The following is a 13,526-nucleotide window of genomic DNA, read 5'->3' as shown; positions in this document are numbered from 1 at the left end:
GAATACAAGACTTCAAAGGATGGATCCTAACAAAAGTAAGGATAACATTGATGTCACATTTAAACTTAGTAATTTGATAGACACTTTGATCTGAAGCTACTCCCAGATTAGGCTGAGAACAATCAAAAGCCAAACAGGGGCGATCCACCAGCAACGGAACTATTGAAGCCCTTGGCAGCCGTGACTGGATAAACTGTTATGAGTATGAACAACAACTATTAATGTCCCGGTTAAATCCACCAAACCAAATACCTATGTAAACCCATGACAATAATAACGCAACCTGACCCCATTGATAATCACCCAGTGGTATCAAAGTGCCTTTCCTTGGCCCAGTTCACAACCTAGGCAGTCCAAACAGATTGTGTATTACAGCATAATGTCCTATATTTAAACAAGGATTTCCACGGACAGGCATCCATGTTCTGTGATAGGCCCATCCACCTGTCCGAGTGGTATTAAACACATCTCTCATCGTAGCGTGTTTTGATGAGCATTACGCTAAACTTCCAGAGCCGGAAAACAGAGCTGACTTGAGTTCTGGCATTTATAAATAGGTCAGGGTTGGATAGGAGGGTGACCACTGGTGATCCAGACTGACGCAAGCGCTGTGTAAGAGTCTGTGTAGTGTTTGTCTGTGTGTGTGTGTGTGTGTGAGCAAGCACTTGTATCTATTTGTGCATGTGTATATATATGTGTGTGTGTGTGTGTGTGTGTGTGTGTGTGTGTGTGTGTGTGTGTGTGTGTGTGTGTGTGTGTGTGTGTGTGTGTGTGTGTGTGTGTGTGTGTGTGTGTGCGTGGTGGCATGTGGGAGGCTGAGTTATTGCTTTTGCTTTTGATCCAAATATTCCATTTGTGTGAGTGTATCCATGCTTCAGAGTTATATATTCCAATGTTTGTGCGTGTGGAATTGCGCATCTGAGTGAGTGTTACTTGGATTGTTGATGTTGAGTATAATTTGCACAATCCCTGTGCAGGCATCCATGTATATTGATTTGGACCAAGCAAGGATATTGTTGATAAATGATTTCCTGGGTTTTCTACCAGAACATTTAACCTCTGGGTCCAAGTTACGGTCACACCGCCTTAACCTTGTGATCACTTTAAAGAAAACACAAAAATATACATAGGAAAGTCATAGCTACCTGATAATGAGAAACAGTTTCTCACTGTAGCAGCAAAACCCCAGCCAGCAGCCAGAAAGTCATAGGCAAGGCAAGGCAAGGCAACTTTATTTATATAGCACTTTTCATACACAAGGCAGACTCAAAGTGCTTCACATATAAACATTGTCATACAATAAAATAAAATAATAGATAAGTAAAAGAAAAACATATGCAAAGAAATGGGTAGAATAGAAAAAGGCATTTTAGTATTAAAATAGAAAATAAAGGCAAAGTTAAAAAAGCTTTTTAGAAAGTGCAATGTATTTAAGATTTTAGCAGAAAGCTATAGCAAACATAAAAGTCTTCAGTCTTGTTTTAAAGGTGCTCAGAGTTGGGGCAAGTCTTAAATCCTCTGGGAGTTTATTCCAGCTATTTGTTGCATAGTAACTAAATCCTGCTTTCCCATGTTTTGTGTTTACTCTGGGGATAATTAACAGATTGGTCTCAGAGGATCTTAGTGGTCTAGAAGGCTGATGTAGTGGAAGCATATCAGTTAAGTATTTTGGGCCTAAACCATGTAGGGATTTATAGGTTAGCAACATGATTTTAAAATCAATTCTCTGACCTACAGGAAGCCAATGTAACGACTTCAGAATTGGTGTAATATGATCAAATTTTTTGGTCTTTGTTAGAACTCTAGCAGCAGCATTCTGAACAAGCTGAAGCTTCCTCAGAGTTTGTTTTGGGAGACCTGTGAGGAGACCATTGCAGTAATCAAGCTTACTAGTGATAAAGGCATGTACAAGTTTTTGTAAGTCTTCGGTGGACATGAGCCCTCTAAGTCTTGCTATATTTTTAAGGTGATAATATGCCGATTTTGTAACTGATTTGATGTGACTGTCAAAATGTAAATCTGAATCCATGATAACCCCTAGATTTCTGGCTTTGATTGAGGTTTTCAGGGACAGAGAGTGAAGGTGTTGGGTTACTTTAAGCCTTTCCGTTTTAGAACCAAATACAATTATCTCTGTTTTGTCCTCATTTAGTTGAAGGAAATTTCGGCACATCCATTCCTTCACTTGCTCAATGCACTGGCACAGGAGATCTATGGGCCGATAGTCATTTGGTGATAGCGATACATAGATTTGCGTGTCATCAGCATAGCAATGATGGTCAATATTGTTATTTTGCATGATTTGCCCTAGTGGGAGCATGTAGATGTTGAATAAAGAGGGTCCTAAGATCGAACCTTGTGGGACTCCACATGTCACATTGGTTGATTCTGATACAAAGTCGCCAATGGAAACAAAGTAGTTCCTATTTTGTAGGTAGGACCTGAACCAATTTAAGACAGTGCCTGAAAGCCCCACCCAGTTTTCTAACCTTTCCAGAAGTAATGTATGGTCTACAGTGTCGAATGCAGCACTGAGGTCAAGTAGCATTAGTATTGAGGTTTTGCCAGAGTCTGTGTTAAGACGGATGTCGTTTACAACTTTAATAAGGGCGGTCTCAGTGCTGTGCAGGGGTCGAAATCCTGATTGGAAGGTGTCATAGCAACCAGTTGATGCCAGGAAGTGATTTAGTTGCTGGAGGACAACTTTCTCAATGATTTTACTTATGAAGGGTAGATTTGATATTGGTCTGTAGTTGTTAATAATAGAGGCATCAAGGATCCGCTTTTTTAAAAGGGGTTTAATAACTGCAGTTTTCAAAGCTTTTGGGAACTTGCCTGACTGGAGAGAGTTGTTAACTATCTGCAATATGTCTACTGCTAGGCAGTCGAAAACATTCTTAAAGAGGTTGGTAGGTATAGTATCAAGGCAACAGGTGGATGGCTTTAGTTGTGTCACAGTTTCCACAAGATTTTGAGAGTCTATAACATTAAAGCATGCCATCCTTGCCACGTAATTTTTGCCTGAACAGGGTGGTAGTCCAACATTTTTGTTTGACGTGGAGATATTGATGGCTCGTCTGATACCTTCAATTTTATCAATATAAAAAGCTGCAAACTCATTGCATTTCTGCGTGGAATGGAGATCAGGTGGAATTTCTATTGGGGGGTTGGTCAGTCTGTCAACAGTTGCAAATAGGGTTTTTGCATTATTAGTGTTGGTTTTAATGATATTGGAGAAAAATGTTTCTCTAGCATTTTTTAAGTCTAAATTGTAGGCACGGAGGCTCTCTTTATAGATATCATGGTGAATATGAAGTTTTGTTTTACGCCAGATGCGTTCAACCTTCCTGCATTCCTTTTTCTGTGCTGTTACAGAAGCAGCTTTTCTCCAGGGTGCCTTTTGCTTTCCAGAAATCGTTTTAACCTTATAAGGTGCAATGACATCTATGACTTTCAAAATTTTCAAATTAAAGTTTTCTACAAGATCATCAGCAGAACATGGGTTTAGAGGTGGTAGCAAGGAGATGGCCTTTTTAAAAAGTACATTAGAATCTTCATTGATATACCGTTTTTTGACAGTGTTTGATTTTTTCATTTCAGGTTTATGTGGCCTAGGTTACATTAGGTTTATGTGGCCTAGGTTAGCTGTGTCAAGCACATCAAGGGAGAGCGGATCAAATCCACACACAAAAAACAATTGTCTTATTTAAGTTTCTTGACCAGGACGACTGCCTGGAAGAAGAGATATTTTATCTCAATGGGATCTTCCTGGTTAAATAAAAGATCAATTCATTCATTCATAGTGCAAATCTTTCACTGCCTTTAAACATAGAAGGTGTGATGACTGTCTGAGTTTGACCTGATTAAGGCAGAGCTTCAATGCAGCCTAAAGTTTCCGAACACACATGGTTTCCAAAGTACGAGAGTAGGCCTACTTTCAACACAAAATGATTTACAAAAATTACTACAATGATCACAAAGCAAATAGGGATTTGAATATTTGTTCAAGGTTTTGAATCCATTTCACTGCAGAACTAGTGCTGTTTAACTGGTGATCCATCTCACGCTGACGGCGCAACGCCATGAAATGCAAGACTGTGAGTCTGTGACCAGGGGAACGTCTACCTGATTCTAACCAGAGAATACTAAACCATCTTGACCTAGAAGCCGGGGAAGGTCTCCAGACAAACCGACATCTTGGTTAATGTGTCAACTGGCGGGAAGCCCTCAGATACATTTTTGAGAGACGGTGTGGTCCCCGCCATGATTTATGCCAACGCTAATGGCCAGGCAGTCATGGAAGCCAGAATCCTGACACAGACCCCAGGCTGAGGATTTTCCAGAGAGAGTTGGATCAAAAGAAAGAAAGTTAACCTTCTACATCGAGAGAGTGAGCCACACGACACGGTTTCTAAATGGTACACTCAAATACACCCACTCCCACCCACACACACACACACACACACACACATACACACACACACACACACACACACACACACACACACACACACACACACACACACACACACATTAAGACACTCAAATGAGTGAGCCAGTGGTGGTCAAGCTCAATGTCGTGTTTTCCTGCTGTGACTAAACAGTTCTTATCTAAAGATAGCCGTCCTCATAAGATATTCACTTTGTGACCCAGATACCTGGCACAGTGGCACACTCTCCAAGAGTTTAACAAAATAACCTCACACGAGGTACAATTGAAGACTGTTACCATGGTATTAGGCCACACAGGCAGGTGGAAGAATGAAACAGTAATTATTGGTTACAGTTTTGTTCAAGCAGCCCAGAGGTTTTCAGCTGCAGGTTTTCAAACTGTGGGTCGCAACCTATGCTTGTGCATCACAATGCCTCATGGGATTTTTGGCTGGCGATACTATTACGTAAATATACCGTATCCTAGTCTAAATCTTGCATAAGAAACACGGCTTTCAACCTAACAATGTTATCCCATAATGACAAGTAACTTCACGATTAACTACTAAACAGACCAAAACATTATCCCGACCATGAACATTCTCCTATACTACACCATTAAGAATGCTCCTTTACTTCTGAAATGCTTGTCATTGTGATGTGACGTCACGATGTACAAGCCCTATTGGTGGGTGGTAGCAGGGGACTGAGAAGCCACACTAAACTCACTGTTGTCATAAAAGATCCCAGGGCACTTACCGCAGAGAGAGGGGGATTCCCCGGTGTCCTGGCTAAAACTGCCCATTGCCAACCAGGCTCATTCAATCTGGCCCCCTAATCATCCCCCTGTATAATTGGCTGATTCATTAGTTCCCTCATACTCCACCTCAAGCTGGTGTGAGGTGAGCGTTCTGGCGCAGTACCCTGTGGCTTCTTATTTGGAAAAAAGGGGGACCTTTCAGGGCGCACTCACACTAGGCAAGTTTGCCTGTTCCGTGCTGCAGAAAGATTCAGCATGATTCCCCCCCTCCACACTCCCCCCGCTCGCCCCCGTCATACTGCTCCCAAAGGCCGTGGCCTGGGCATGATTGCTATACATACGTCATCACGTCGTAATACGATAAATACGTCTGCGATTGCGACTGCGACTGAATGCTGTCGTCTGCCCAAATTTGAAGTAAACACTCAACTTCAGTATCGCACCAACGTAAACCCACTCGTGAACCGCTTGCCGCCATTGTTTAAAATGATTGTTGTGGGGAAGAAGGGCATGGACCTATAAAGAAAGAAGGGTTGCGCAAGGACTACGTCATCCAGCTCACGTTGCGTATCCGCGCGTGTCATCTCATTAGCATCTGTACTTTGGCCACGGCACAGCTCCCAAGTGGGCCATGGCCAAGGGGCTGTTCCGTGCTGGAATACGGATGGCGTGGTCACACTAGCCAAACGTTCTAGACTTTAGTATGCAAATGAGCACAGGGCCGCGGCCCTAGTGTGAGTGGCCCCTGAATGTACAATTGTGGAATGGAATGAATGCTGACAATGTTTGACTGGAATATGAACCAATCAAACCAACAAAAGATTTGAAAAGAGAGATGTGGCGAAAGGTTATGACCGACAGGGATTCAAACATAGGGTGGTGGAGCCATGTTCTGGTTTTCCCATTGACTCTTACCTTGATAGTGCTCTATTAGAGCGTTTTGTACAGCTGAATGGACCAGTCCCTCTGGGAGATCCCGGAGGTACTGTTTGAGCAGGCTGGCCACGGTGCAGACGTCCCCTTCGGCCAGCAGGTCCACCTCCTCACCACTCTGGAGGCGATGCCTCAGGGACTCGACGGCCCGCACGTTCCCATTCACCCTGAACAGGCCCTCCTGATGCAGGGCTACAGCACAACACACAGAGAAGAAGATGAGTCTGGGTCGCATTCAATTGATCAAACGTCTTTTAATGTGAAAAGAGTATATACGTCTTGAGTCATTTAAAAAAAGTGGATTAGAATAAGTATCCATGATGCATGTAAACTGGTTGTTAGTTGGTTATTCATTAAGTTGGGACCAACGACTGTACGGTTGGGGACCTTTGAATTTGGCTATAAAAATGACAACGCAGTAATTCATACTCCTGCGTAATTGATTTATTGATAGAACAGAAGTTGGACTATCACACGAACACATCTTGCTGCCATGACATAAATAATGAGGTTACAAGGCAAATGTGCTTACTGCAAGGTATTTTAAACGTGGCGTAAAGACAGAGATGACGTTACTTCTAAACATTGAGCTACTTTTACTCTACATCCTGTGTATCGGCATGCGTTTTGTTTCACCAAAAATTGCGTTGGATGCCGTTCCTTTCAAGAAGTCTGTCAATCGTTAAATATTTTGATTGAACGCTTCAGACTTATTGATGCTTATCCATGACTTGATTTTGTGAAACCAAACGCATACCGATACGAAAACAATGAACCAAGCCTTTAGTAGAGATGCCATATTGGTGAGTTTATCAACGTTAAAGATAAGATAAGACTTATATTCTCATTAATAGGACAATCTATTGAGGGAACTGCGTGCGAGGTCGCCAGTCCCGCTTCGGCTGCGGCTAGGCGGGACTTGTTTACCGTTAAATGACCCTGCTACATTCAAAATATACACTAAAATTATAAATGAATATAGTATTGGATACAACGAAGTGATGCAGACATGTTAAACACGCTATTATTGTGGATACAACAATGCTGTATTTTGAATTTTATGCTGTGCTATATTTTTGGTAGGCCTATATATTTTGAACATTTTACTTGAACTAATTTCTGACAAGAACAAGATTTTTTATCAGCATGAGATCCACAACATACCAACATGTGGAACTACAATCAGTCTCCGTCTGTGGACGGTGTCTTATCTAGCTGTGATACATCCAGACTCGCCCTAATTTCCTCAAACCTACAAGTCGCTACTTGTATAGCTCTGCAGTGACACCTAGTGGACCAAAGATCCAGAGAATATTCTAGAACCTCAAACAGAAAGAGATTGTGGGCCTGGCCCATAAACGGGATTTATTGTTACAGATGGGACGGGCAGACTGTCAATAGGTCGTTCCAAAACATTATCTGATTCAGCTCATGCTTTTATTGTGCGGTTTGAATATACTTTTTGGGAATTTGACAGTAAACATACTAACTATGAAATATGACAGCAGATAAAATCTTCTAGACTCATTCCTCAGATCAGAATGCTAGAAGTCACTCCCTTTGACCTTTGCAAAAGACCTGACAAGCCCAATTCAAAAGGACTTTATTTGCATCGACTGAATCAGTGACGGAAAGAGATCAACAACAGCAATAGTACTGCCAACGACATCCTAGTGTATATTTTACATTTCAGCAAATCCCAACAAAAAAGGTTGATTTAAAAAAAATAATAGAATGATGAGTGTAAGTGACACTACAAGACATACATTTACACTTCCAATAAATTACATTACTCTAGCCTTGACCCAACCTTGACTAAGTTATGCATTGGAAAATTCCGAATTGCTCTCTTCTTTCCTACTCTGCTGCACCGTCTCTCAGTCTCCAAGTCCATGAGCAGATCGTGTGTAAACACAAAATCAAAACTTGATTTGTTCGTTTGTAGGCACTATTAGGAAGCTACCCAGCCAGGGCAGTTCATATGTGCTTAGCTGGGTTGGACAAGACACATTTTCAGCTATGGGAGCTGCTAAACCGCAAAATTGTATATAATGTTTGTCAACTGATGGCAAACTGCCTAACTTTGTTACCTGTCATACACCATGAGAGGAGGTGAGTTGAAAGAAAAATGTCTGTTTTGCATCTTGACATAGACAATGTCTGCAATTAAACATGGGTCTTAAAGGTCCCATGGCATGCTACTTTAAGTGAGGCTTTAATGTAGGTATTAGTGGGCACCTAACACAGTATTTGAAGATGTTCACGAGATTCAGCCGTGGTGCAGAATTACAGCCACTATGAGCAAGTCGCACATTGAGCTTTTCCCAAACGCGCCGTTTCGGTGTCTATTGCTTTAATGAAAATGAGGAGGAGAGAGGTGGGTCAAGGAGGGGGGTGGGGGTGTGGCCCTGAGCAGCTTTTGGCTTTTTGCACCACCGCCTCAGAAGCGGGCGGTTGTGCCTTGCGGCGGCGCCTCGTCAGCGGGCTTACTTACTACATCTGGAGCTCTATTTCTAAATAATATATTATACATCGATATGTATAACACATCTAATATCTAAATTGAATGTATAGGCCTACTTTGTTTCTGTTACAATTTCTCTGCTCAAGTTAGAGGGCAGATGTTAAATAAATAACTAAATAAATATATATATGTATTGAATTAAGAATCTCTTAATTCAATATAATCTCCTTTTTTTTTTGTGGAATAAAGGCAATCTATATGCATGTCCCAAACCGGCCCCCAGCCCCTTATTACCGTGCGTGCGTAGATGCTCCACCATCCTGTGCACCACTCTGGGCACCCCGTACTCTTCCGCCACCAAGCCCAGTGCGCACAGCTCCGACAGGGGCACTCCAAACTGCCTGCTACCCTGGGCCTCCGCAGTGGCGATGGCTGTGGTGGTGGCGACGCTGTTGGAACTGGAGGTGCTGCCGGTGATGGTCCAGGGCCTGAGCATGGGGAGCTGTACCATCTTCTTCATGTCCTCCTTGACCTGCACGGCGGCCTTGTGGTGCTGTGGTTAGGAAGGAGAGGGAAGGAGGCAGAGAACAGCTCCGTCAGACCCAGCTGGCACTCTGGCCACTGTGGGCATCGAGGAGGTGGAGGTGCTGGAGGTGGAAGCTGGCATTCAGGTTAGCGTTGTACCAGTGCCAGAAGAGACACATTAGGATCCAGATAAATGGGCCACCTCTCGCTCGTTATAGGGCCCCAGACGGGTCTGGGTCTCGACACACTTCAGTCATAGTGTGTGTGTCATGTCATGTGTGTTAGGAGCCGGTAGCACCAGACTGGGTTGAGAACTAAGCAATACAAAGAGAGAGAGAGTCTAGAGAGGTAGAGGGGAGGGCCTCTCTTTGTGGTAGTTGCTACGACAATTGTCTGGTTACCATGCAACACTTTGAACTGCAGGAAGGGGAAGGGACTGTACCTGCACATACTTTATATGTGTGCTCTTTCTTTTCTTTTACACACACACACACACACACACGCGCGTGCACGCTCACACACGCACACGCACACAAGTATACACATACACAAAGAGAGTATAGCATATATATGAATGCCCACTTACTCAGGTTAATCTAATAAGTAGATAACCTACAATTCAGTATCTAAGGTATAATGCACAATAACAGACATGTATGATAACTTGAAAGAGCCTTTCTGTTTGTTTCTGTGATAAAGCTGCCACACAGCCCATAGAGATAAGCAATAACACATAGGAGAAGGAGAGCATGCGTAGCCAAGGGCTCAGTGTGTGTTTGTCAGGGCTTTGCTGTTGTCAAACAGAAACATATGGTGAGGCAATATGACGAACGCCCTGTTGCAGCCCTTTAAAACCCAGGGAATATTTGTGATGTGTGTGTTTGTCGTGTGTATGTGTGTGTGTGTGTGTGTGTGTGTGTGTGTGTGTGTGTGTGTGTGTGTGTGTGTGTGTGTGTGTGTGTGTGTGTGTGTGTGTGTGTGTGTGTGTGTGTGTGTGTGTGTGTGTGTGTGTGTGTGTGTGTGTGTGTGTATATCACAGCTGCAAGGCAGGCACTGATACCTTATCCAAGTTGCAAATAAGCAAGCTGTGCCACCTGTTGCACCCATGGCTGCAACCACACATGCATGCACACACACACACACACACACACACACACACACACACACACACACACACACACACACACACACACACACACACACACACACACACACACACACCCACACACACACACACATGCACGCATTCACACAGACATACGCATACACACAAACACACATGTTTAAACAGACTAAAGAGATGCTTTTTAATCTGTCCTATGCAAAAACACACATTCTTGTGTGTAAACAGAGTCAACCTTGAGTCAATATTTCTCTCACAGACGGCTGAAGATAACATTAAGGGTTATTATGACTATGATCATATTAAAATGATCCTCCTTGCTACTGGGAAGAGATGATCCTTTAAAAGAGTACTGAACTGGTGTTTACAAGGATCGTAGTGGCGGAGGACATGATTTTAACACGGACGCATCAACCATGGACCTGCAGACCGGGTTATTCATTTTATTTGTTCAATCTATATTTGATATTTTTATTACAACCATATCAATTAAAATATGGAACAGCCGCTTCCTATATTACAGTGGGTGGCCGTGGACTGTTCCTAACGCCCAATAAGGAGGAGGGTTACCCTTTTAAGAGGATTGCTACATTGAGACACTTGATTGCTACGTTTTTGGCTTTATAAGCCATTGGTCAATAAATTAGGAGAAACTAAAGATATTTCCCATGTTGGTCATGTGACATGGCTTCCAGCAGATGGAGGGAGGGGGGAGGAGGGGGGCTTGGGGGGTCCTTCCATTCCTCCAGTTCAACCAAGGCTGGGCTTGGACCGAAAGCTTGGACTCTAGTTACACAACTCTTGTACACATTAATGGAGGAAAAAGCTAAAAGACAAAACAAGACCTAATTATGTTTTTACTTACTTGTGAGTTTTATTTGCCAGTTTTATTTATCACTTTGTATATTATTTCTATGTGTGTGCATCCGTAAAACTTTCATTATTTGATTAGACATTTTTCTTTTAATATATATATATTGATACATATATTATTTTTTTTGGACAGTCATGTTATTGTCACGTCACTTAACAGTGTTTGCATGGACCTACAAGTGGCCTACACATTTTCAGTTCTCATGAATGCGCTCTGTGTTTTGGTCAAGCAGCCAATGTTCACGTGTGTAGCTATATCCACACGCTTGTTTTATGATGCTATGAGTCAACATGCATAACAAACATAAGGCAGACTGATGCGCAGAGCTGCTCTGGTCGTATCATTGGATGTGACAAACAGATGGTACTCATGTAGAAGATAGAGGGCAGGAGATCTTCAACAGAGCTAACCCTAACCCTGATCCTTCCAGGATTTGGTGCTCACACCATCCACATTAACAGGAGGATGGCATAGCAACCACAAACTAGGCTGGGGGTTGAAGATATGAATACCAAAGGCATACACTTCGTATCCTCAGGACACTGGGAGTCATGGCAACGGAGAGTTGGATGACAGCCAGAGAGGTCAGAGGTCATGATAGTTCAGAAGATGGATGATTGTGAGTCAGCGTACAGCTAGCTATTGAATATTTATAGGCTGTAGTACAGGTCATTAATTGTATAAACATTTGTATTAAGCTTTTATCGAGAGAACAATCAAAGCATACAAACACAATTACAAACTGCAACAAAAAATGTCCAGTGGGCTAGTGGGGGTGCTTGTGGTGGAGTGTCCGAGTCTGACGATGACTGTAGCCTGACAGACGTCTCATGTCCTTGCTAAGCCTGTCTGAGCTAGGCCTGCTAGTGACAGACCGCACACAGCAGATGTCCCCAAAATCTGGCCTTGCAAACACATGCAAGCACACACTGAAACACACAAACCGACAGTTGCATGCATGCACCCTGACATACAACACAACACAACACACAGAGGCACACACAATTACAGACAAGTGTAAACATCCACATGCATTCCCACAGTATGCCTCTCTCTCTCTCTCTCTCTCTCTCTCTCTCTCTCTCTCTCTCTCTCTCTCTCTCTCTCTCTCTCTCTCTCTCTCTCTCTCTCTCTCTCTCTCTCTCTCTCGCTCTCTCTCTCTCTCTCTCTCCCTCTCTCTTTATCTAACACTTATACACAAACACACAAGCACAATCACACACCTCCAATCAACGCCGGTTTTCTTGAAAGGACAACACAAGCTAATGTGTGATGGGCCGGGTCTATTGTTAGCGAGGAAGTCTATTGTGGTCCACCTATAAATCTTCATCCCTGCTCCCTTCCCCCCAACCGTTACAACATTCTCACACAAATGCTGACACGCTCACAGACACCTCGGTATGGGACTTTTCTGACACAGCTGGGAATTGCAATTGTTTGCTTTTATTCATTTACAACTAGACATGTTTCTATTTAGCCTACACTTTTATCCAAAGCAATTTACAAGTGAGGTTGAACAATAGAATCATACAAGTGCAGATAAGCGACGCAGAGGCTGTTGGGTATCTTTTTCCGTTATGATTTTGACAAAAAAGTTAAAATGAACTCAACTAAAATGGAAGGAATGTATTGTTGTTGCCGTGCTTAGTTGTTTAAATGTGTTGCATACTTCGCGACTTGTGGCAGTGGCTCTGTTTCTTTAATTTTCTTCGCAGAGGGAAGGACAAGACCAAGCATGTGCCTCCTCCTAAGAACACCCCCTCGCCGAACCTCTCTCTTTCCCCCTCCCTCTCCTTCCCCTCTCTCCCTTGCCTTCCCCCTCTCCCTCTCCTTCTCTCTCCCTGGCCTTCCGCGTCTCTCTCTCTCTCTCTCTCGCTCGCACGCGCACACACACACACACACACACACACACACACACACACACACACACACACACACACACACACACACACACACACACACACACACACACACACACACACACACACACACACACACACACACACAAACACACACACACACACACACACACACACACACACACACACACACACACACACACACACACACACACACACACACACTCCCTGTGGGTGGTCATTCGACCAACTGGCAGCCAAAAATTCACCGGCAGCATGAGACAACTGTTTGACTCTGACCCTCCCATGTGATACAAGGAAGGATTATGCAAAATAAACGAGTTTTAATGAAACCCAATGTTGTCATCCAGTAAGCTCAACTTTTCCATTCTGCAGTGAAACATTTAATGGAAACCTAAGTTTGTTTAAGTTGCCGGCCACATTTTCCCTGTAATAATCCAGGCTGTGAATGATTCTTAGACAGGGAGAGAGAATGTAGGGTTGGTATAAAGTATAAAGCTGCATGTGTTCTGTGTTATTTTGGCTGACTCAAAGGG

At 43.1% G+C, this 13,526-nt stretch overlaps 1 protein-coding gene across 2 annotated transcripts in view; it reads right to left on the bottom strand.

Moving 5' to 3' along the window:
- LOC130379415 (protein FAM13A-like) overlaps positions 1-13,526 on the bottom strand; it is a 41,236-nt gene that overhangs the window by 27,066 nt on the left and 644 nt on the right. For both annotated transcript variants that reach the window (XM_056586224.1, XM_056586223.1), the window contains exons 2-3: positions 8,883-9,141; positions 6,107-6,316 (exon numbers count right to left, since the gene is read on the bottom strand). In XM_056586224.1, coding sequence (XP_056442199.1) covers positions 6,107-6,316; positions 8,883-9,141 — 469 coding nt within the window. The remainder of the gene's footprint in view (positions 1-6,106; positions 6,317-8,882; positions 9,142-13,526) is intronic.

This window comes from Gadus chalcogrammus, chromosome 3 (assembly GCF_026213295.1).
Source record: "Gadus chalcogrammus isolate NIFS_2021 chromosome 3, NIFS_Gcha_1.0, whole genome shotgun sequence".
Classification (NCBI taxonomy): domain Eukaryota; kingdom Metazoa; phylum Chordata; class Actinopteri; order Gadiformes; family Gadidae; genus Gadus; species Gadus chalcogrammus.
Note: the sequence above shows the minus strand (reverse complement) of the source record. Positions and strands in the feature narration are given on the sequence as shown.